General features: G+C 38.1%; 1 protein-coding gene across 1 annotated transcript in view; it reads left to right on the forward strand.

Annotated features, from left to right (window-relative positions):
• Window positions 1–26546, forward strand: part of GABRB1 (gamma-aminobutyric acid type A receptor beta1 subunit) — a 376937-nt gene that overhangs the window by 268353 nt on the left and 82038 nt on the right. The window contains exon 5 of the mRNA XM_003356910.5: window positions 8088–8170. Within this exon, the coding sequence (XP_003356958.4) occupies window positions 8088–8170 (83 nt within the window). The remainder of the gene's footprint in view (window positions 1–8087; window positions 8171–26546) is intronic.

Raw genomic sequence — 26546 nt, forward strand, 5'->3', positions numbered from 1 at the left:
TGGAAAGATAATAAACCTTAGCTCCCGAGTCTAGCATATTGAATATGAATTTCAGTGTTACAATTTACAGACTATGTAAACTTGGAAACATTTCCTATCCTTATCAGGTGTCAGTTTCCTTATCTTTGAAATGGGCACAAATATGACATCAATATAATAAAGCTATTGTCAATAATAAATTAAGTAATGCATGTACTGGCAGTTAGAATAACAGCCCTCCAAAGATGTTCACATCCTTATTCTTATGACCTTTAAGTGTATTTCCTTACCAGGGACTTCACAGATGGGATTAACGTAGGAACTTTGAAATGAGATTATCCAGGATTATCTGGGGTGTGCCCAACTAATCTCAAAGCTTCTTTTGCAAGGCAGGCAGGTGAGGCAGAAAGTGAGGAGATGTGAGGACCAAAGCAGACACTGGAATGATGGAGGAAGGTTGAGGAAGTGGGCGTGAGCCAAGGAAAGCAAAGCAGCCTCTAGAAACTGGAGAAGACAAGGGGAGAGATTCTCCTGGAGAGCTTCCACTTTGATTTTAGGACTTCTGACTTCTGCAACTATGAGAGAATAAATCTGTGTTGTTTTGTGCCACTAAATTAGTGGTACCTAGTTACAAAAGCAATAGGCAAGTAATACAGAAAGCTTAGCATAGTGCCCATCACAGAGAATTCTGACATAATATTAGCTAAGATCCCTCTGTCCCTTAAGATCTAGGTCAGAGTAGCTGAAACACACAACCCATTATTTCAACACTTTCCCCAGGGTTGCCGAGGCTTCCCAAAGGGCTTCATGTTTTGGCCATCTCTGGCTTTAAAGTTTAGCTTTCTCCAAATTGGTATAATTTATAGAACATTATTCTATAAATGCTGTCAAGATATGGAATTCAGCTACTTTACAAGGATAAAAGTAAAACATTTACAGAAATCTTTACTGTAGGGGGAGGTGTTGGGGGAGAAGTTGGTTTAGATAAATAAAGAAAAATTTATTATAAAAGCAATGCAAAAATCTTAAAACTGAATATTGTTCTTCAAAATGTTTTGCTACTCCATCATTTTGCTTCTCCACACCTAAATTCCTTTTAAATCTCATGGCAGCATATCTCCTTTTGTTTCTTTATCATTTGTATCTCATGATCTCAGGATTTCACCTTCAATACCAAGGTATTTTCCTAAACATAGTGGCCTATCTGAAATAAAATTTGGTGCCAACCATGAACATAATGCATAGTCTTTTACCACTCAGTAAGTGTTAAACTATGGAGAAAAAAAAAATACTATGCACCCATGGTCATGACTTAGGTTTACCCATCACTCATCTTTCATTGATTTCTTTGGGTGAAGAATCTAACATGGGTTAAGAGTGCAGCCTAGAGGCCAAAGAAAGCCATGAGATGTTCTTCAAAAAACTACCCAGTGATACTGATTTCAATCTTGTACCACCATCAATCTCCCCAGACTTAGGCATTTGATTAGGATACAGCATTTTCAGTCTTTTTCCTCTTTACTTTTTCATATTCCTTTTATATAGAGTCTATTAAATTGTACGGTTATGCTCTACACAGATCACATTTGAGGACTGAAGTTCATTTCTATAAAAACGAAGATTATAGGAAAATCTCAACCATATCTACACAATTCATTCAAGTTTCCATTCTTATTTATAAAAATGCTCACTCCGTGTGTGTGTGTGTGTGTGTGTGTGTGTGTGTCTAGGCTTTAAGCTACTTAAGGGCCAGGGCTTCCTGGATTGTATTTTATCAGCAATGAGAGTCATGCTGCCCTTAGACATCAAATATACATGATTTGTGATTACAATGATTACAGTGACTCTCAGGGTCAATGACTATGCAGCATATAACTTAATACATAAATACTACAGCAACAGGATTTCTGTTCATTCCAAAGTCTCATGGGACCATAGTTTCTAATTAATAGCCTCTTATAGTGTTCTGACCTAACATTCGAAAGGTCAATAAATTTGATTATAACATAAGTCATTCTAAATGTTTTTGAGGAGCTCCCTGGTGGCTCAGCAGGTTAAGGATCTGGCGTTGTCACTGCTCTGGATGGGGCACTGCTGTGGCGAGGGGTTGAACTCTGGCCCTGGAATTTCTGCATGCTAAACAATGACAACATGCTAAACAATGACAACAACTGCAAAATGTCTTTGAAAGAAGACAGATGAATGTTATGCTGTCATGAGTCTATACCTCCAGGATGTCTGAGTTCAGAAAAAGTCAGCTAATACTTTTGCCTTTAGCTGGTTCTCCTCTATTGTCATGTGCTATTAGCCAATAACCATATTTTCACACACTCAGAATGAATGTCTTGAGTGTGAAAAGTTAAAGTTCAAAAAGCACTTCAATCTTAAAGCCCTCAACCCATCCAGTTTTGTGATCTTTGGCACCTTTGACTCCACAGAAGATTTTGAACATCAGGCTGCCTCAGCCACGGCTTGAGAACATTTCCATGAGGATGTGTTAATTAATTGTAGCAGTGACTAACCACTGCTGAGCAATTGCATTAGGCAAGGCGAACAAATAGAATCCCAGGGAGCAGTTTCTTAGAGATGTTCCTTGTTGCCTCACACCCAGAAGACATGAGTTGAATAGAATTCTGCCCAGGGTCATCTTTTTGTTGATGCTCCTACAAATTCTTTTTATTGTTGTTGTCATTTTTTAGGGCCACACCCATGGCGTAGGGACGTTCCCAGGCTAAGGGTTGAATCAGAGCTATAGCTGCTGGCCTACACCACAGCCCTGGCAACATCAGATCTGAACTACATCTGCAACCTACACCACAACTTACGGCAACGCCAGATCCTTAACTCCACTGAGTGAGGCCAGGGATCGAACCTGCATCCTCATGGATATTGCTCAGGTTCGTTACTGCTGAGCCACCATGGGAACTCCTCCTGTGAATTCTTGCTGAGCGGTTCTTCTCCCAAAGAGCTCAGGATACTCAGCCCACTTAGTTTCAAGTATTGCAAAATTTAGAAAACCCAACCTTTAAATTAGCAGAGATAGACATTCTGTTGCATATATTTCTGCAGCAATGTGAATTATGAGCTCCTGCTTGTAGAGGGGTCCCTGTCTGAGTCTCAGTGATCCCTCTCTTCTTAGATAAGAGACCTTTATGGGTTCTCGGTGATGGATTTATATGTGTGTGGTTTTCCTTCCGATTCTTAAGAAATAATTTTGGGATAGATGGCACCTAATCCAAGTTGAGCCAGTAAAATCTTCCTGAGAATTCAAATTTGGAACAGATAGATCCCAAGAAGGAAGCTGTTTCTCTAACTCAGTACTCTGCAGAGAAAGGGAACTTTCTCAAAGCTCAGGTTCCTAGAGCTGCTCTGATTTCTTCTCTTCCTGAGTTGTGCCATATCGACTCTCTTGGGTATCTTAATGGGATTGGGGGAAGGAGTAGTGAACTCACCAAGGTGATCATAATTGAAAAAACATCAGGTCATAGGCAAGCTTTTGGTGTGATGTGTGGTTTCACAATGTAATATCAATTAAATTTCTCATATTTATTGATTGCTGAATGGATTGACCACAACAGATAGCAACAGTAAATTCAGTTATGCTTTCTAAAATCTGGGGCCGGGGGGTTCCCATTGTGGCTCAGTGGTTAACAAATCCAACTAGGAACCATGAGGTTGCGGGTTCGATCCCTGGCCTTGCTCAGTGGGTTAAGGATTTCGAGTTGCCGTGAGCTATGGTGTAGGTTGCAGATGTGGCTCTGGCATAGGCCGGCGACTACAGCTCCAATTCGACCCCTAGCCTGGGAACCTCCATATACCACGGGAGTGGCCCTAGAAAAGGCAAAAAGACAAAAAAATAAATAAATAAAATTGGGGGAGGGGGTGTTATTGTTGTTTGTTTGTTTACCGCTCACAATTACAGCACCTATAAGCATGAGACATGTTACATTTTACATTTTGCTTTGTTGGCTTTTCAAATTGCTTTGTAAAATTCCAGAGCGGTAGATGCGTGAATCAGTGGTTCATCATAAGATTTTGATGAATGTCCTGGTTTTGCTATGATGTGGTTAACTAACCAGATGACATGTGTCTAAAAATAATGTCAATTACGTGGGAAAAGCTGACTAGTGAGGCTCAAATAATGTTTTCAAGTATCCCAAAGCTTTTTAATATTTCTACACTCTTCTATTCTAATTTTACTTTAAAATGTTATAATTTTTTAAATTAGAAGCATGTGCAGTGTAATATGCCCTATACCACATTTTATTTTTTAACTTTTATTGAAATATAATTGATTTATAATTTTATGTTAGTTTCAGGTGCACGCAAAGTGAGTCTGTTTTATTTCTATCTATCTATATATATATATATATTCTTTTATTCTTTTTTAGATTCTTTGCCTTTATAGGTGAATAGGAGATATTGAGTATAATTCCCTGTGCAATAAGTAGGTCCTTGTTGATTATCTATTTTATATATAGTAATGTGTATTTTAATCCCAAACTTCTAATTTATCCCTCCCCCCTTCCCTGTGTTATATAGTAGGTCCTTGTTGTTTATCTACTTTATATATAGTAGTGTGTATCTGCTAATCCCAGATTCCCAATTTATCCTTCCCCCTTTTCCCCTTTTGGTAACCATAAGTTTATTTTCTATGTCTTCTTACAAAACAGAAATAGACTGTTTGGTTTTGTAAAAGGTTCATTTGTATCATTTTTTTAGATTCCACATATAAGTGGCACCTTATAATAGCTGTCTTTGTCTGCCTCCCTTCACTTAGTATGATAATCTCTAGGTCCATCCATGTTGCTGCAAATGGCATTATTCCATTCTTTTTTATGGCCGAGGAGTATTTCATTGTGTATATATGTACCACATCTTCTTTATCCATTCATCTGTCAACAGATATTTAGGTCACTTCAGTGTCTTGGCTATTGTAAATAGTGCTGCTATAAACACTGGGGTATGTGCCACATTTCAATGCACAAAAGACCATCATGATATTAACCTGGGAGTTCCCAATGTGGCTCAGTGGTAACAAACCCAACTAGTATCCATGAGGGTGCAGGTTCAATCCCTGGCCTTAATCAGCGAGTTAAGGATCCAGCATTGCCATGAGCTGTGGTGTAGGTCACAGGTGTGGCTCAGATCCCTCATTGCTGTGGCTGTGGCATAGGACATCAGCTACAGCTCCGATTGGACCTCTAGCCTGGGAACATCCATATGCTGCAAGTGCAGCTCTAAAAAGACCCTCCCCCCCAAAAAAAAGTTTCCTCAGAGGAAATGTGTTTGAAAGCACCACTATAGCAGTGTTTTTTAACCTTGACGTTACTGACATTTTGGAACAGATAATTCTTAATTCCTGGCATTGTATGATGTTTAGCAGCATTCCTGGCCTCCACCCTTTAGTTGCCATTGTAAACTCTCCATCCGCAGCCTGACAATCAACACTGCTTCCAGATATTGCCAAATGCCTGCTGCTGGACAAAAGTATCCGTAGTTGAAAAGAATTGGCTAAATCATAGGATCATGAGGATGGTCACACTTTAATAATTCCTGGAGAACGCTCACATCGTCACAACATTTTTCTTCTTTGTCTTTTCAGGACCACACCTTCGGCATATGGAAATTCCCAGGGTGGGGAATGAATTGGAGCTCTAAGCTGCTGGCCTATGCCACAGTCACAGCAATGCCAGATCTATGCTGTGTCTACTACCTACACCACAACTCACGGCAACGCTGGATCCTTAATCCACTGAGAAAGGCCAGGGATCGAACCCGAGTCCTCATGGATACTAGTCAGGTTTGTTACCACTGAGCCACAAGAGGAACTCCTTCACAACTTCTTTATTCATAAGCAGCTATTAAAGAATATTGTAAAGTAGAGAGGTGATGTTTTTAAGCATTTTAAAATCATTATTGTGTTGTCTTATTGAGGGTATTTGAAACACTATTCAGACCATAAAAATAATGTTGTAGGATTAAGTTTTCAGACAATAAAAGATATTCATGATAAATTATGAAATGAAAAAAATTAATAAATTTTTATGATTATGGGAGCAGAAATCAAAAAGGAACCTAGTAAACTCTTTTTATGTGCTAAATACTGGAATACAACCAGTCTTCACATTTTTGTAAAATGCTATAAAAAATTTAAATTAAATTTTAAAATTCCTTTTGCTCTTGCCTAAAGCTCAAATCAATCTGATTAATTGACCAATATCCTGTCTAAGAAAGGCTTCAAAGGGAATCCCCATTTTTATGTTTCATAAAGAAAGCCAAAGAAAAATTGAGAAGGGCTAGGGTTTTTCCAGTAATGTTTTTTGGAAGAAGATGCTGATTAGGTTAACATAAATGACCAAAACAATAATTTGTCTTGACAGGCTCAAAAAACGTGGTATGAAAAGTGCTTTGTCAAATATACATACATTGTTGATGGGAGTGTAAATTGGCTCAACATCTATGAATGGCAATGTGGCAAAATTAAAATGCCTTTTATTCTAACAATTCCCATTCTAGAAATAGCCAATCAATGAATGTAGTCAGATATAGAATTGTAGCACTATAATTCAGAGCATCTTTATTTGTAAAAGTAAAAGGTATGAAACAACATAAATGCCCACCAAAGAGTGATTAGGAAAATAAATTGCATCATTTTCCTATAACTCAACACATTGCAGTAAAGTTTTTTACAGACAGCTTATTATTTACCAATATGGAACCAAAGCCAAGATGCACTATCAATGAAAACAAGCTAGGTTCAGAACAGGGTGTGTAGGAGGCTTCTAACTAAGGAGCTTCCCCCTAGATAATATGGCTGTGCTTCTATTTGCACATAGGATACATATAGAAATTTCCAATGACAGAGCTCCTGGGGATTAAGGTATAAAGGAAGCCTATTATTAGACAAGAATTTTGAATTCTTTACATTGTGATTATATATTATTTTGTGAAAGAGGACTGTGTAATTTTTAAGAAAATTACTTAATTCTGAAGTGATATCAAATGTTTGTATGCATGCACTAGCCATATGAATTTAAGTTATTCTCAGATATCACAGTTCAAAAAACCAGCCCAGGCACAGGCACAAGAAAATGGAATAATGGAAATTCAGATAGATTATCTATAGTCAAGATCCTTGGATTTGCATAAACACATAAGCCACACTGAAGCTGGTAAATATAGTGTAAACAGTGATCCTAGGGTGGTGTTTCTTTACTGGTTATGTGCTTTCTACTGAGTATAGCTGTACCAGGCTCTTGGAGATGAATCTGACAGATCTCTGTATTAGCGAGCAATGTGAGGCATCAGAAGTCATAAAGGAAGACTTTTGTTGTTTTATCATCAGATCGCAGCAGGAGAGGGAAGTGGGCTTTGATGCATAGAGCAGATGTTCTCCTGCTCATCAAACCAGACTTGCTGCCGAAGCTGGCAGAGACCGTGCTAGGATGCTAGTAAATGAAGAAAGGGCCATGGGATAATAAGCCATCATAGGCTATAATGATGGCCATCTTTTGTGGGGCACTTTACTAAGTATAGAGCACTGGGCTAAAATCTTTGCATACACTATCTCATTTAATCCTCAACAGCAATTCTATGCAGACCACATTTTGATTGATAAGGGAACTGAGACTCCAGGAGATAAATTCACTAGCCCAACCTCCCAACACTAGTAAACAGCCAAGAAAGACTCAAACTTAATCTGCCTGCCTTCAAAGCTTTTTTTATCTTTTTTTTTTTTTTTTTTTTAGGTCCACACCTGCGGCACATGGAAGTTACCAGACTAGGGGTCAAACTGGAGCTGTAGCCACCGGCCTACACCACAGCCACAGCAACTCTTGATCCAAGCCGCGTCTGCGACCTACACCACAGCTCACGGCCATGCCAGATTCTTAACCTGCTGAGCGAGGCCAGGGTTCGAATCAAACCCACATCCTCATGGATACTAGTCGGGTTCTTAACCCGCTGAGCCACAACAGAAACTCCTCTTCAAAACTTTTAATCACAAAAGTTTGTTGTGACTGGTAGGCGTTTTTCAGGGCTCGGAAGCCTGCAAGTCAAAGTCATCATCCTCACGATGCTGTTTTTTCTCTCTCTCACCCCGACAGGATCACAACCACAGCTGCATGTATGATGGACCTACGAAGATATCCTCTGGATGAACAAAACTGCACCCTGGAGATTGAAAGTTGTGAGTAACTTGGACAGGGGAGCCAAAAGGAGGGATGCTTGCTTGACCCAATTAAATTCAACCTAGTGTGGAGTAAGTGCTACTGGGATATTTTTAGCCACACTACTCTGCCAGCTTGGTTCACAGTCTAGTAACATTTTCCTTTATATTGGACTTAATGTTCATTTCAGTGAAGTTATATTTTTGAAGCATTAAGGGAAGTCCACCTATTTTAGCTGGATAATTTATAAATTCACGCTTTCACCTTCTCAGAATCGAGCTTCTCAAAAAGGCCTCCCAATAACCAAGCTGCATTAATAAGAGAGGAAAACTCTTTTAATATGAAAAGACTTTCTGAGATTGTTTTTGCTTCTATAGTCTGTCCACCTGAAGGATTGTAAATTGCTGTTTTTTAGGAAAACACCTTGGTAAAGTCTTGTGTTTGGTAAACACTATGGAATTGTCTTTCTTCATAGGAAGAACAAGATGATAAAATGGTATTTATAAGGCTTGTGGTTTAGGCCAAAGGCTTAATAACTGATTTTGGTTCGTCGTCTTGCCTTGTTTTTCACTGATTGCTTTCTTAACAATTAGAATATTTTAGAAACTAGGATTTAATCTGATTGATTACCTTTGTTTCAGTATCTCTTAATCTTCAACACAAGGGCATTTGAGCTCATTTATTGTGAATAAATGAAAACCAGATGAGGCCATTTCCTGGTTTTCAGGGGCACAGAAAATACCCTGAAATTCACAGCATTACAATACTACTTAATGTAATGTGGGAATAGATGTATTTATTTAGGTCATTTAAAATGCTTTCTAGATCTACACATCATAACAGTGATGAAAAATGGGAAAATTCCAGGTGATCCTCTAGTATTCTTAAAAAATCAATATATCCCCCATTGTCTGATTATTAAGTAATTACATTCATTTTCTAGTTTTACTGAATACAAACATAGGAATAAAGATGATTATATAGATATAGGTTCAGTTATAGACATTGATCTATTACCACATGAACCTGGAAAACATTCCTGAGCTATTCTGTAATTAATATTTTAATTTAAAATGCACTTACAAATGGATAGTTGGCTGAAATGTGTTCCTACATCAAAGTATTAATGGTGACATTTGGTTTAAATGACAATGACAAGTATAGGAATGAAATATAAACCAAATCATTTACTGGAGTTCCTGTCATGGCAGGAAACAAACCCGACTAGGAACCATGAGGTTTCGGGTTTGATCCCTGGACTCACTCAGTGGGTTAAGGATCTGGCATTGCCATACACTGTGGTGTAGGTCACAGATGTGGCTTGGATCCCACATTGCTGTGGCTGTGCTGTAGGCCAGCGGCTTCAGCTCCGATTGGACCCCTAACCTGGGAACCTCCGTATGCTGCAGGTGTAGCCCTAAAATGCGGAAAAAAAAATCATTTATTAATGGCTAATAATATTTTATAAATAACACAGAACTTTAGCTAAGTAAACCATTAGCTTTTGGAACTGACATGGAAATAGAAGGATAATCCATGAATTGCTCATTCACATAGGTTGCCTTTTGCCCTCACCCTCTCTTCCATCCATTGCGTTTTTTTACCCTTGCTTCTATTGGACAATATTAGAATATGACAATCTGTCAATATTTCCAGGTCTAAGTTTACATCATTTACTTAAAGAAGCAATGGATTTTGACTTGTACTTAATTTTAGCACTTGCAATTTACACACAGACTCTTATTGCAAGTGCTAAAATTAGCATTTTGACCCAAAATGCTTATTTTATTTTATAATGTGTATTGAGGTTTTTCTACTACTACAGGTTTACATTTTTTTAATTAGGCAATTTTCTTTATTCATCTTTAGAAAATTGTGACTTTTAGGTCCATTTATCATATCATACAATGACCAAAACTATAAATGAGGAAGAATTAAATATAAATTTTGTGGGGCACAGACTGGGGAGGCCCTAACAGTCAGAGAGTCCAAAGTTATCATAAAATATGGTGTCAGACAGTACACAGTGACCAAGGCATATGATAATCATTGAGGCAACCAGTTGTCTAGACAGATGGATAAGGAATAGTAACTGGGACCCTAAAAGTCCATTAATACATAGGACCATAGGCAGATAGTGACCATTATCAAAGTGATACAAGAGCGGTTCATAGACCTCTAGTCCCTAAAGATGTTCACCTAAAGCAAAGCAGCAACTCAGGCCTGTAGAATTTGTGTAATGAGGAGTGTATGAAGACAACAACTTGGGAGAAAGAAAAAAAAAAGTGGGGGGGGGGGCTGCCTTCTATTCATCAGACAAAAGCTAGGCATTGTATAACACCTCTGTAACTGGTTTCTTATAGAGATAATGTATCCGAGGCTCAGAGAAGTTAAGGTAACTTACTCGGGGCCACGAGGCAAGGAGAGTAGTGAAGTGGGGATTCAAACCCAGGAATCTATTCTCTATAAGGGGATCTTGCAATCAACAGCTGAGTAAGGAAGAAGCAGAACAATGATAAGAAGTATAGCAGATATCAGAACCACTCACTCAGCTAGACTGAGGATGCTGAATCAACCAAAGTCTGGTCTGTATTTCCTAAATTTATCCTGATAAACGTTAGAGTAGATTCCAGAAGCTTAAGCAGAATTTAGCTTTTAGGTCAAGGATTAAATGATTACAACTGTGGAGACAACATAATCTGTGGATGCAAGTAGTCCAGGAGTTCCTGTTGTGGCAAGGCAGGTTAAGAACCTGAATAGTATCCATGAGGATGTGGGTTTGATTCCTGTCCTCACTCAATGGGTTAAGGATCTGGTGTTTCCGAAAGCTGTGGTGTAGGTTTCAGATGCAGCTCAGATCCAGCATTGCTGTGGCTGTGGTGCAGGCCTGCAGCTGTAGCTCCGATTAGATCTCTAGCTTTGGAATTTCCATATGCCTCAGATGTGGCCCTAAAAAGACAAAAACCATTTTTTTTAAAAAAATAGACATTTCACCATGAAAGATATACAGATGGCCAACAAGAACATGAAAATTGCTCAACATCACTGATTATTAGAGAAATGCAAATCAAAACGACCACGGGATACCGTCTCATACCAGTCAGAATGGCCATCATTAATAAGTCCACAAATAACAAATGCTGGAGGAGGTGTGGAGAAAAGGGAACCCTCCTGCACTTTTGGTGGGAATGTAAGCTGGTACAACTATGGAGAACAATATGGAGAGACCTTAGAAATCTATACATAGAACTACCTTATGACCCAGCAATCCCACTCTTGGGCATATATCCAGACAAAACTTTCCTTGAAAAAGACACATGCATCCACATGTTCACTGAAGCACTATTCACAATAGCCAAGACATGGAAACAACCCAAATGTCCATCAACAGATGATTGGATTAGGAAGAAGTGGTATATATACACAATGGAATACTACTCAGCCATAAAAAGAATGACGTAATGCCATCTGCAGCAACATGGATGGAACTATAGATGCTCATAATGAGAGAAGTAAGTCAGAAAGAGAAGGACAAATACCATATGATATCAGTTATATCTGGAATCTAATATATGGCACAAATGAATCTTTTCACAGAAAAGAAAATCATGGACTTAGAGAACAGACTTGTGGTTGCCACAAGGGAGGCAGATGAGTGGGATGGATTGAGATCTTGGGGTTAATAGATGCAGACTATTGCCTTTGGAATGGATTAGCAATGAGATCCTGCTGTGTAGCACAGGGAATTGTGTCTGGTCATTTATGATGGAGCATGATAATGTGAGCAGAAAGAATGTAAACATGTATATGTAACTGGGTCCCCATGACATTTTGTTCTGTCATTTTGTTATAGAAAATTGACAGATAACTGTAAACCAGCTATAATGGAAAAAATAAAAATCATTATATAAAAAAAACAGAAAGAAAAAGAAAAAATTAAAACAGAAAGATAATACAAGAAAAAGAATGTGTATATATAAGTATGGCTGGGTCACTATGCTGTACAGCAGAAATTGGCTCAACATTGTAAATAAACTATCCCCTAATAATAAAAAAATTTAATAAAAAATAAAAAATAAAGAGGTTTGTATCAGTGCAAAATTTAAAAAGAAAAAAAACAAAGGAACAAAGTAGTCCTGATCCCACTGATGCTATCCATAAAAAAAGAAATTAAAAGCCTCGAATGACAACATTGCTTAGCTCTAATATTTTCCTTAAACTGCAGTCCTTCTTAATAATAGATAAACCGATGTAAAGAGATCTTAACTCTTTGTAATACTTTAAAGGGACAAAGGAACATATGGCAGTAAGATGGAGTCCAAATGAGCTTTGCTTGCTCCTGCCTAAGTACATAATCAATATGTTCCTGAGAGTTAATAAATCTGTTATCCATCTATTTTTTTAACTCTTCAAGAAGAAATATGTGTTGCAGTATTTTCTGAAACAGCACTCACCAAACTGACATTTTATGAAGACTATAACTTTGCTTGAAAGTGATTACAAATGAGAGAGTCTAGTGTCAGCTGGGGAATAGGAATAATAAACTAAACATTTCGCCAATGTAATCATACTTCTGTGACCAGTGGAGTAGAAACTTTACCTACCTTACAAAATGTACTAGTTTGTCTTCCCTTCCATTACAAGCTCAAGAATGGGGAAGTGTTTTCCTTGGGAGGTCCTTTGAGACAAATTAAAGATGTGTTGCTTTTCTTTAATGTCGTCTAATCAAGTAAAATTAGAAAGGCCATAAAGCCTTGTTAAATTGAAATTTTACTTGAACTTGGAGCGGATTAATAGCTTCATAGCCCTGGGATGCTATAAAATGAGTTAATGGCACATGGAAAAAAATCAATCAAGGAATTTAGTATTAAGAGGATTTGGAATTTGAAATCAATAAAGCTATCATGTGAAGTTTTGATAGCCACAAGCTTCATGGAAATACAGAAAATATTTGCATCGTGAGGGAGTCAAATGCCTTTTCCTATTTATCTTCTGCAGCAACTATTGATGAAAATCTCAATCCTGGTCTTCCCCTCTCACTGTCAGCAGATAATGCTGCCTCTCACTACACCCAAAGGAAAAAAAATAAAAATTAGAAGCCATTTCAGGTCTGAAAGCTCTCAGGAATCTCATCCATCTTCTTGTAAATGCCCTTCTATCTCACTATTCTAAGTTAGGCCCCTGTATTTCAGAGGCTCTTCCTTTAATAGGCTGCCTGAGCTCCCCTGTGCTCAGAATTTCCATCTCTTTCTTCCTCCTCTGGGAGTTGATTTTCTCAGGTTCACACACACCTCTACCCCTGATCTTCCAGACCCTCAGTCTCACCCTCTCTGCTTTTTTTTTCTTTTCACAGCCTAAAAACAAGCTGAAAACTTTTCTCATGATAAAACACCTCTCCTTGACCCTCACACCTTCCCTTAAGCTTTTTCTAACCTCTCTACTTCCTTTTTCTCTAAACTGCTAGTCTATATCTGTTGTCTGTTGCCTCAACTTCCTCTCAAACCACCGTAATCTGGGGCCTGCCTACCTACCCATCTCCCACGTCCACTGACATTGTTCTCAGGAAGATCACAAAGGACCTCTCTTTATTTACCATCTTTATTCCACTGATCTCCAAATGTGTTTCTCCAGCTCAGATCTCTATTTTTCTTAGCCCCAGATTGATGTGCATAATACTCTGCTTTGCATATCTACTTTGACATGTCACAGGCTTATTAAACTTCATATGCTCAAAACTTTGACTCTCAGGTTTTCCCCCACAAATGAGTTTCCTCTCCAGCCTCCTTAATCTCACTACCCAACCAGAATCCTAGGATTAACTGTTGACATCTTCCTCTCCCTCGCTCTCCTCCCATCCAATCTATTGTCAAGTACCATCCATTCTCTTTGCCAAATACATATTTATTTGCTGAGATATTTATCAAACCCTTTCGCTTCTGTCCAGCCCGACTGCCGCCATGCTTCTCCAAACCGTCATTACTTCTTGCCTGAATCACTGTAGCAGTCCTCCCATTGGTCTTCTTGCTTTCACTCTTGACTCCCTCTGATTTATTCTCTACCCATTACCAGAGTGATCTTTGCAAGATGTTAATTGAACCATATTTCCATATGCACCTGCAGCATATGGAAATTCTCAGCTTAGGGGTTGAATCAGAGCTGCAGCTGAGGCCAATGCCACAGCCAAGGCAACACTGGATCTGAGCCACATCTGCAACCCATGCTGCAGTTTATGGAAATGCTAGGTCTTTAACCCACTGAGCAAAGCTGGGGATTGAATGCCCATCCTCGTGGAGATAACGTCAGATCCTTAACCCACTGAAACACAATGGGAACTCCAGAGCATATTATTCTATGCTTTACAATATTCGAAGACTTCTCATTGCCCCAAGAAAACTCTCCACACTCCTAATTTGACTGCCAAGCTTCTGAATGAGGCTGTCCCTTAATATCTCTGTCTGAAGCCATCTTTCCTTTGTTTACTACACCAAATTCCAACACCATAGATTCTTTGTTTCTTACAGACCAATATTTGTTCTATTTCATTGTCTTCACCATCTTGTTCCTTCTGGTTGAAATGCTTTTCCCCATGATGGTTCTTTTGGCATTTCCTCTTCTCATCCTTCAATTCTCATTGAACATACCATCTGAACAAGAGGATTTCCTGAGAATCCAGTCTAAATCAGTGAACACCCAGTACTTTTCCACATTGCACTTAGTAGTGTTTGTTTGCTTCTGTACTTATTGCTATTTCCCTCTGTGGATTAGAAATCCATGAAGAAAAAGATCATTGTTTTGTTCACAACACAATAATTAAAATCCAGCCTAGTACCTGACAACAAATATTTGTGAAGTGAATGTATGCTAAGTTTCTTGGCTCCAAACTTTTCAAGTCTTTTGAATTTTGAAAGATAAGTATAACTTTAATTTTTTTTCAGATAAGATTTGGGACAGGGATTTTCCTTTACTCACAATATAATATTTTTTCATTTATATAATTATATAATTTTCTATTCATGCTTTAAGACTGTCTCAAAAATTTAAGGTTGTATATGTGCCAGATAAGGGAAAACCTAACATTTTATTTTAGGAGTTTCCATAAGCTGGTAACTGCAGTGAACCATTATGAGTTTTTTTATTTACGTGAGTCATGAGCTGTCTACACCCCTCCCACCTGAATCCCAACCAATTTTTCAAAAAAAGGTAACATTTAATGATACCTGGTTATTTTTATAGAAAATAAAAATTTTCCTTTATTTTAAAGAAAGATACTTGTTTCTTTTTTGAAAATTTTATTGGAGTATAAACTGACTTACAATGTTGTACTAGTTTCAGGTGTACAGCAAAGTGAATCAGTTGTACATAAACATATATCCATTCTTTTTTCCTGTATGGATTATTACAAATTTTTGAGTAGATTTTCTTGTGCTATACAATAGGTTCTTGTTAACCATCTATTTATATAGTAGTGTGACTTGTTTCTTATTTTTAAAAATGGCTTGGAAACTTTTTACTTGGGCATTGTCTTACTGTATTTATTCAATTTAATGAACTATCTATTCAATCAATCTATTAGTCTAAGAATATTGTCATTGTGTTGATTTAAATGTCTTGGTAGTAGAAACATGTGCACAGAAGTCAAGCCATAGTCATGTTTTATTACTTCCAAAATAATTTTTTATTGTCCATAAAAATAACAAGTGATAAGGAAAATGTATCTAATAAAATGGCCTAACTTAACTACAGAAAATTCTCTGAGAAAATGTGAGGTTTACAGAGTTGAAATGCTAAGTTTTATCTGTACAATGTGTTACTTTAACACCTAGAAATAACATAAGTGTAGTGTCTGGACATAAGGCAGGAGCAGTTCTGCCCTTGTTAAGTCACATGCAGAGAATCACGTCCAGTTCTTAATGTCATATTGGAGAGACCAAGATATTTTGGAAGAAAATTTTAGAGAGGCGTAAGAGCCATTTCTGAATGTTTTAAATGCTAAAATATAGAAGAGAAATCTTATGTTCAGTGTTATCTAGTGTATTAATAAGGATTCTCTAGAGAAACAGAACCGATGGAATGCATATGCATAGAGAGAACAAGATTTATTATAAAGAATTGGTTCATGTAATGATGGAAGCTAATAAATCCCAAAGCCTGCAGGATGAGTCAGCAAACTGATGGTACATTTCCAGACTGAAGGCCAGCAGGCTTGCAATCCAGGAAAAACCAACATTTCCATTTGAGTTTGAAAACAGTAAAAGACTGATTGCCCAGTGCAAAGGTAGTCAGGCAGGAGGTCAGTCTTTTTGTTTCCATTCAGGCCTTCAACTGATTGGATGTGGCCCACCCACATTAAGGAGGGCAATCTACTTTACTCAGTAGATGCTAATCTCATCCAAAAAAACCCATTCATAGGAACACACAGAATAATGTTTGACCAACTATCTGGGAACCCTGTGGCCCAGTCAAGTTGACACACAAAATTAACCATTGCACCCAGAGTGCTAGATTTGAATTCATTCAATTCAAATAGCTTTGGAGGGGGGGCTTTTTTAGGGCTGCACCTGCAGCATATGGAAGTTCCTAGGCTAGGGTTTGAATTGGAGCTGCAGCCGCTGACCTATGCCGCAGTCACAGCAACATCAATGCCAGATCAGAGCCATGCCTATGACCTACACCACAGCTCAAGGCAATGCTGGATCCTTAACCCACTGAGTGAGGCCAGGGATCGAACCCATATCTCATGGATCCTAGTCAGGCTCCTTAACCACTGAACCACGAAGGGAACTCTCAAATAGCATTTTTTAAAGTGGTGACCATGAGCCACTCTGTGCTATGTAGGGTCTGTGGATACAGCAGCAACAGAGCAGACAGGGGATGGAAGTTGCATGAAGGTCAATATAGAATTGAAGAGAAATGCTACCCAATGAGCAGAATTGCCCATTCATGAAAAAAAGCTCCCCCCTAAGAAAGACTTCCCCTCCCACAGAGACATTTCACTTAATTGGAAATGGCCACCTACAGAATTAATGTAGAAGACATTCCTCATTGAGAGGGCTGTTAATTATACAAACCTAAAGATCTCTTTCAGCCCTATAATCGAGAACTCTGGGGGCTTATTCAATTTAGTCACATCACCAGTAAATTCCTTTATATGCTTGCCTATACTATTAGTTATAAAGTGATCCTGATTTACAAAGGATATTAGAACATTAAAAAATGTTATGAATACATGAACACATAAATACTCGCAAGAAAAATTTGAAATATAGGACAATTACAAGCAAAGACTTTGAATCACTGTTACTTTATTGCTGCCTGCCAAACCATTAATTCTGATTTGAAATAATTTAAAAATAGCATCTACAACACACTGCACACTTTCTATTCATGGATGCTAAACACCCAAAATAACAGAAGTAAATTGAACCTCATGAATGATTCATGGTTTCCCTTGCTTTATGTCCGCATTGTCAAGGAAATTAGCAGCATTGGATATCTCCTTAGATAAATTTGATTTTGCCATATTCAGTAGACGACTTAATGAAAATGAATATTTCACATTTATTTTCATAGAAATGTTAATGAATTTTAGTGCCTGTAGCTTTTTTGATGAGCAGAGGGGTGGGTGTAAGGAAGAAGGGAATCTTTTCTGAATTAATTTATTCCCTTTTCCAAGCTGCTTTTTTGAAACTGTGGAAAAGCAGTCTTTCTGAAAAGTCTCTGATCTTTTAAAGTTAGAAAATAAAAGCCAGTGGGGGAATGGAGTTTCTTTTATGAAACTAGTTTTGCAATCAACTTGTCTATAAGTTAGCCTTAGGGCTGTTCACATTTACCCTAAAGACAATTTAAGTTTATTTTCCATACATGGATAAGTGGCTGTGTAGATTGATGAAGAGATGTCTGATTTATAGATTTAGACTTCTGGAAGTTTCTTCTCTTCTTGATGCTCTGATAGATGACCATTTTGCTACTAGCTTCCTAAGAGAAAGTCAAAATAAAGTGTGTTGCTTTGTCTAAAGGTTTTAGGTATTAATCAAACACTTTAAAGAAATTTTTTTTTTTTTTTTTGGTCTTTTTGGCATTTCTTGGGCCGCTCCCGCGGCATATGGAGGTTCCCAGGCTAGGGGTCCAATCAGAGCTGTAGCCACCGGCCTACACCAGAGCCACAGCAACGCAGGATCCGAGCCGCATCTGCGACCTACACCACAGCTCACGTCCACACCAGATCGCTAACCCACTGAGCAAGGGCAGGGACCGAACCCGCAACCTCATGGTTCCTAGTCGGATTCGTTAACCACTGCGCCACGACGGGAATTCCTAAGGAAAATTTTTAAAGGAACTTTGATCTTCTAAAACTGGACACCCTTGCTAACTGAGGGCTTTGGTTCACTTTGGATTCAAACTTGACAATAACAACTGCTAGTACTTATTGATTGTATATTAATAGGCCAGGCACTTAAAAATTTCCCATTGAAATGTCACCAAAATCCTATTGTTTTACTCCATTTTACAGAGGAGTAACTCAAAGCACCAAGGTAATTACTTGCCCAAGTCACAAAACCATAGTGGTCCAAAAGGGATTTGAACTCAAGCAATCTGATTTGAATGTCTAAGAATTACTCCCCCTCCATATGACCTCAGAAAACTCTCCAGCTTCCCTACTGCGTGTGAATTGGTTGTTTTAGGGGTATGCTCTGGATCTGGATCTGGGTGCAAAGCAGACACCCGAGAACAAAGCAGGTTTTGGGAGTTTTGGTTTCTTTGTTTTTTGCTTTTTAGGGCAGCACCTACGGCATATGGAAGTTCCCAGGCTAAGGGTCTAATCCGAGATGCAGCTGCCGCCCTACGCCACAGCCACAGAAATGCCAGATCCGAGCATATCTGCAACCTACACCAAGCTCATGGCAATGCTGGATCTCTGACCTACTGAGTGAGGCCAGAAGTCAAACCCACATCCTCGTGGATCCTAGTCAAATTCGTTTCCACTGCACCACAACGGGAACTCCCAAAGCAGATGTTAATTGTTCCTTCCCCTCTCTGCTGAATCAGTCTTCAGTTCACTTCCTACATGAGCATTTATTTTCTGACATGCTTGCCAAAGAAATTGAACAGTGATGTAATTCAAGAGTAATGTATTTTACCAGGTCACTTCTATAATTGCTTCAGATCATACAACATCAGAAACTCTTTGAAATGACTACAGATTCTCTTCCCCAAATCATTTCAGTAGAGTGTTTAGTTCAGTGCTAGGCTTGACTGACTGCAGTGGTGATGTAGTTTCAAAGTCCATTCATTACTCATAATTGTTATGCATGAACATCTATAACCTTGAAAATGGACACAGTCTCCTAAGAGGTTTTTATTTGGTTTGTTCTGTGAACCATATCCATATGAGGCAGGCTAAGACCTGGGACCAGGGACCCTTTGCTACTGCTTGCACCTAGACAGACATCTCCTCAAGCCACAAAGTACAAAGAAACTATAAGGGACTAAAAATAACTGTGTGCATGCATAGTTGGGGTAAATTATAAACAACAAAATACAAAAAGACTAAAAAGGAAATCAGCTGACTCTTCTGAAGATCTGAGATCAAAAGCAGGGTTCTAGGCATGGCCCCTGCACACAACACTACTGAAAGGGTGGGCAAACCACCTAAGCCACCCTCTGGCCCAATCCCTGGAGCCACCCCTACCCTTACCCCGTATAGGGAAGCAGCTTGCCCCCACTCCTGCCACCCCAAGCAAGCTAGGGAAACTGTTGCTTGTTTTTGCTCCCCCCTGCTGCAGCAGCGACCCCCAAAAAAGCCTTCCTTGAATTTCTTGCCTAGCCTCTCACCATTTGAGTAAGGAGGCTAAGAACCCTGGTCAGTAACACGTAATAGGAACCATGTGTTAATAAAGATAATTTAATTTTCACTGCAGTGTCAATTTCCATGTTTAAATCACTTTATTCTTGTCTTTAAACATAAAAGATTTTAAAAGGGATGTTTTTAAAAATATTGATACTGTGACACCCGCCTCAGACCGATAATATCAGAATTTGTAGAAGGTAGACCCTTTTTGCAAGCATTTTTTAAGCTCCTCAGGTGATTTTTATATTTTCTTTTAACAACAATGCCCGCAGCATGTGGATGTTCCCAGGCTAGGGGTCAAATTGGAGCAGTAGTTGCTGGCCTACACTAGTCACAGCAATGCTGGATCTGAGCCACATCTGCGACCTACACCACAGCGTGTGACAACGCCAGATCCTTAATCTACTGAGTGAGGCCAGGGATCAAACCCACATCCTCAGAGAGACTATGTTGGGTTCTTAACCTGCTGAGCCACAATGAGAACTCCTCCCCTGGTGATTTTAATATGCAGCCATGCACGACAACCACTGCTTTAAGGCGGTCATGCTTTAAATTTTTGCTTTTCTCTTTTTCTTTCACCACCTCTTCTAAGAGACCCAGTTTTCTAAATGGGAAAGAGAATGGAAACATAGAAATGAAAGAAAAAAGAACAGCAAAGAACAGAAAATAGCACAATTTCTTGCAGAGAAAAAAAAATAATTGAAATGATCAAAAGAAAAAGGTTAAACTATTTTTTCCTTTATCCCCTCTGGCAGAAGGCTCCATTTTTTTTCTTTGCAAGTACATGCTTTGAAATAAATAGGTATACCAATGGACCCATCTTTCACTGGAATTAAGTGGTTCAATCAGATTTTCAAATCCATGTAATAATAAGTCATTCTTACAAGACACTGTTTTAAAAGCCCACATATATATATCAGTATATATATATATATATATATATATATATATACATACACACACACACATACATATATATACCATATATAGATAAGAATGCAATGCAATCAATGAAACATTAATTTGTATTATGATGTGGTAAATGGAGTTAGCTACTTGGGAAAGAGGCATAGGCGTCAGATGTTTCAGTAACATTATTATGTTTTAAAAAAAGCTAATTAACATTTTACTCAAATGAATACACAGCAGCTGGCTTTACAGGAATAGTTTTGTTTGTTTTGGGGTTTTATTTTATTTTTATTTTATTTTATTGAGCGACAGAGTCTTTAAATTCTATAGCGCTTTACACTTTTCAAAACGTTCACATACATGATTTCATATAATCCCATAATAATCCTTTTCTCCCCCCAGGCCCCTGTGTTGCCCCTCCCCCTTTCCTCTCCCCACTGTTCACCACTAATCTGTTCTCTAGATCTTCAAGTGTACTTCTTTTTTGTCTTATTCATTAGTTTGTTGTAATTTTTTAGATTCCACCTATAAGTGATATCACACAGGAATAGTTTCATCAAAACAACATCGAGCCAGGTCTATGTCTTTCAATCTTAAGAATAAAATAATAATAATGTCTGCACTCATCTTCATTTCCTCATCTTGCCCCACAGGCACTGACTATACTCATTCAATCGTGAGAAAGGACAGATCTGTCACAAAGCTCCTCCTAGATAATGCTATTGATTCCAAATAGACTGTATTTTTAGTACTGAGATTAGGTAGACCTACATCTCAGACATGAAATTTCACTGAGTAGAACCAAAGGGTTGCCTGCTCTTACCTTAAAAACTGTCAAGTGGAAACTCATCACTTGTCTGATACACTTCCCAAGGTGCTTGTCAAAAGTTCACAAGCTTGCAGGAATCTTGTTAAAATGCATTCTGGTTTAATAGGTTTGGACTGGGGTCTGTGACTTTGTGTTTCTAACATGTCACCAGGTAATGCTGGTGTTACCAGCCTATGAACCACACTTTGAGTAGTAAGAAGCTGGAATAAGTTTTAAAAAATAAAAGTAAAAAAACCCTGTCTCACCTGTGCTCCTCCTCAATCAGCTTTCCAGCCTGTTTGCTTCCTACTGAGATTTAAATAATTAGCCTTTGTCACACTGATTGCTCAGCACTTGATTCAAGAGAGTTTTTTCTGTTAACTGAGGCAGAAAAGTCATTTTTCAGATGACCTGAATAATTCCCAAACACTGAAATCTGAACAGCTTCGATGCTGTTAGACATCCTGGGTGTGGACATTCCTGGCTTACGAGTTGATATATGGAAGATTTCTGGATGTATTATGTCATTAGTACTTTTAAGCCCACATTAAAAATAGTTGTTGAATATTTTGTACTTGGAAAGGATTTAATTCTAATGAAGGAAAAAATAGTGAAAAATAGTCTATTTGATTTTACTTGACTTTACATCTACAAACTAGAGCTTTTAGTGGGAGGAATATATAATTACACCTTCGCTTATCTAAAGATCTAGGATGTAAGGAGTCACTCTAAAGAACTCAAATTTTCCAGATGTTAACTACTTTGAAGCAAGTCTTTCTCAACAGAGATTCTTTTCTGAAGATTCAGGGTCATAACCATAATCATTTTTCATGCTGGGCTGAAGCTCCACCTTCATCTGAAGCAAACGGAGGTGTGAGGACCAGCATTCTGATCCCCATAGTGACCTTAATCTAAGACCTGCTTTTTGTGAGTGTCTTCCTTGACAAAGTGATGAAAGCCTCTTTCTACATAATTAGTGTGTCAACAAAAGAAATGTCTATCTCTCATCAATTAGGTATATTTTTACAACTCAAAAAAAGGGGGAGGTATTTTCCTGGCACAGTTCTCATTTTAAGTAACATTGTCTCTTCATTAGGGATCAGTAATAGCTCTTTATGAGTGGTTCATTTCAACATGTCAGCCATTGAGTCTGGACTGACTCATCTTATCAGTCCAGATCATCAGTGTCCACCTCCTCATCCTGATCGCCATGGCAATGGGTTCTCAGTCACCTGTATTCATGCAGTATCCAGTTATTGAGCTAACATGGGTTTTTTACATATAATGTCCTATTTTCACTGTTGGTACCATTAGTTTATCTTTTCCTCTTTGAAACTGTACATACCATATGCCAAAACAGTACTTCGTTCTGTAAAGGGAAGATATTTTTACATAATTGTCATCTGACTGTGGATGGGAAGTATCAGGACGTTTCTTTCCCAAGAAATGCAAACTGATACTCTCCTCATTGCCCTCCTCATTAATTACTTCAATCTCATCTAGTAGCATAATCAAAGGGTCAAGTTTTAGTTGGCTAACCAGTATTTGGCATTATAGTAAAACAAAATATTCTTCCTGGTTTGCATGAAATTTAAGAAGTATCCTTCTGCCCCACTGATACCAGGTCATAGTTACTCTTCTTAAAGTTTCACTTTGAAGAGAATTTAATTCATAAGCATGAAATGTGATCATTACATATTCTGTCTTTTGTTCCATTTGGGGCTGAATAATAATACCAATAATAATTTAATGATAACAACAATCAAATACTATAACTACTATTAATAATAATGATATGACCGGAAGTGTTAGGATGTAAGTAGCCAAAGCATGCTGAGAGAGGATGTCTCAGACACTATTTTCACTTGCCAAAATTTAAACCATGAAAAAATCAATACAGCTGGGTCAAGTCAAGCTCACCTGGAGGCATGAATGCAAGCAGAAGGTTTAAACATGACAAAGACAGCATAGGACATCAGCTCTGAGCTTATACATCAGTCCAACAGAATTTTGGGAAGCATTTTGGGTGGAAAATTCTTTCTTAGACATTAAAGATCTACCCCTGTAAGTATGTTGGTCTTCTCTGGATCAAACCTCTGAGAAAATGAACAAATGGATTTGTCATCCACTAAACTGAAGACAGCATCAGGCAGAGCCCAGAAAAGTTTTTAGACATTTTCAATTTGTGTTTCTATTAGGCATCTAAGTGGAGATAGCACGTTCACAGTTGAAAGTCCAGGTCTAAAGTTCAGGGTAGAGGTTACATTTCTCTGTCTGGAAATGTAAATTTACAATTCATGAACTTCTAGATGCATGCATCCTGACATCAGCAAGGTAATGTAGTGTAGCTAGAGAAGAGGTTCAAGTGTTAAGTCGTAGTCAAACCAATATGTAGAGTTTTAGGGAAATGATAGAAAACTCATCCTGCAATTGTCAATTGTTATGTACAAGAACACTACATAAGTAATTCATTTAATCTCAACAATGACTCTATCATTAGGTACCATTTTTGTTCCCATTTTACCAATGAGGAAACTGAGTCACAGTAGCATACCTAATTTGTTCATATTCGCATTTATTAAGTGGCAGGGTCAAATCAGCAAAGACTGAGTGGGTGATGGGTGAGGTAGGAGGAAGCCTCGGAGAGAGGAGTATGCTAGAAATAAAGTAAAAATATTTTAGAAAAAAAAAGGTGATTATATGGGTCAAATGCACATGGTAAAATAAGAAGTGAGAAATGATAATTGGATTTGGCAACATGGAGAGCTGGAAGAAAAAATCTAAATGCAGTAGATAGAGAGGAGATTAGGAGAAAAGAAAGTAGATACAGCAAGTGTTGTAAACTCCTTTAATGAATTTTATTGTTCAGGAGAAAAGAAAAATTGAATGATAGAGAAGAGCATAGGATCAATAGAAATTTTTTGTTTGCTTCTTTGTTTTAAGATATAAACAATATAAGCAAGTTTGTATGCTGGTGGAAATAATTCAGGGGAAAGAGGGAAATTGACAGTGTAATAGAGGAAAAAATGGTGTAAGACAGATGTCAATGAATGGGCTGGAGGAGATGAAATTATTCAGTATAAAAGTAAAGGTAAAAAAGAGCTCAGACAGTTCATCATAGTAAGAGAATGAGGCACTAATCCTGGTAAATAAATAGATACGATGGTGATACCCTGTAGAAATTTTTGTTTAATTAATTCTATGTTCTCAATGAAGCAGGAATTAAGGTCCTCAACTGGAAGTATTAGGTAACTGAGGAGAAGGTATTGGGGGATTGAGGACAAAGGGAAAGATACAGGACAGGTGTCGACCAGAACAGGAGAAGGCCAGGCTGAGAATATGGGGGGCTCATGAGCTGCACTGAGGATACAAAGTGCTTCTGTTTTCCTTTAGCTGTATTTGGAAGGAGGGTTTCAGGTTAGGGGAGAGTGCAAGAGTGGATTTATCCATGATTGGAGTTTTTCCATGCAGGTGCTGAGAACTAGGATAGGGAAGAAGGAAAATGTACAAAAAGAGTGATTATAAGGCTCGTCCATGACATTTGAACTAGGCCAGGAGACAACTGCAGTTATGAGGGGCCATGAGGGACAGTTTAACTGTGGTCAAATTAATGGGCCATAGAGTCTAATGGGGTGAAAACTAGAGTCAGGGTATGAGAGAATTAGATGAGGAATAGGAGATGATAGAGAGTAAGGTGTAAGAAACTGATTTTATGAAGGTGATGCAGTTATCAGTCATAAAAAGGTCTAGACATGGAAGCGAGTGGCAAGAAAAATGGAAGAAACAATTGTTACAAGAAAACAGCTCAAAGAATTTAAAGTCTGGTGTATAGAAAACTAATATACATGTATACTGGATTCATAAAAAAGGAACATGTATGTGAAAAGAAGCTAAACACACAGAAGAGGTAGAAGAATTAATTTTTGATTGGTAGATAACAATATGATAACATGATATTCAAAGTTAGAGGGTTTTATTTTTTATTAGAGTGTAGCTGATTTACAGTGTTGTATCCATTTCTGCTGTATAGCATACTAACCCATATATATATATATGCATGCATATATATATATATATACACATTTTTTTCTCATACTATCTTCCACCATATTCTATCCCAAGAGATTGGACATGGTTCCCTGTGTTGTTCAGTAGGACCCCATTGCTTATCTATTCTAAATGTAATAGTTTGCACCTACCCACCCCAACTCCGCAGTCTATCCCACTCTCTCCTCCTTCCTCAGGCAACCACAAGTCTATTCTCCATGTCTGTGATCTGTTTCTGTTTTGTAGATAGGATCATTTGTGCCATAGTTTAGATTCCACATTAAGTGATATTGCATCATGTTATCTTTCTCTGACTTCATTCACTTAGTGTGAGAAGCTCTAGTGGCATCCATATTGCTATAAATGGCATTAATTTGTCCTTTTCATGGCTGAGTAGTAATCCGTTGTATGTATGTAACACATCTTCTTAATCCCTTCATCTATTGATACACATTTAGATTGTTTCCATGTCTTGGCTATTGTAAATAGTGCTGCAATGAGCATAGGGGTGCATGGATCTTTTTCAAAGTTAAAGGTTTTTAGAAGGGATAATAAGGAACAAAGAGTCACTTAATGCAATTTGCAAGCCCAATGCTAGAGGGGTAGGAGGAACAGGAGCCAGTACTTTCAGAGGGCTGTTGGATAAGCTGTTTTTATAAGGGGAGCAAGGTTTTAGTGAGGACCAGGACATTGAAGATAAGAGTGGATTTTGCTTATGCTGGATTTTGGGGTCCTACGTAGAGGGAAGTTTTGGAGAACCATGGAGGGCCAGAGGGTGAAAACA

This window comes from Sus scrofa, chromosome 8, assembly GCF_000003025.6.
Source record: "Sus scrofa isolate TJ Tabasco breed Duroc chromosome 8, Sscrofa11.1, whole genome shotgun sequence".
NCBI classification, from domain to species: domain Eukaryota; kingdom Metazoa; phylum Chordata; class Mammalia; order Artiodactyla; family Suidae; genus Sus; species Sus scrofa.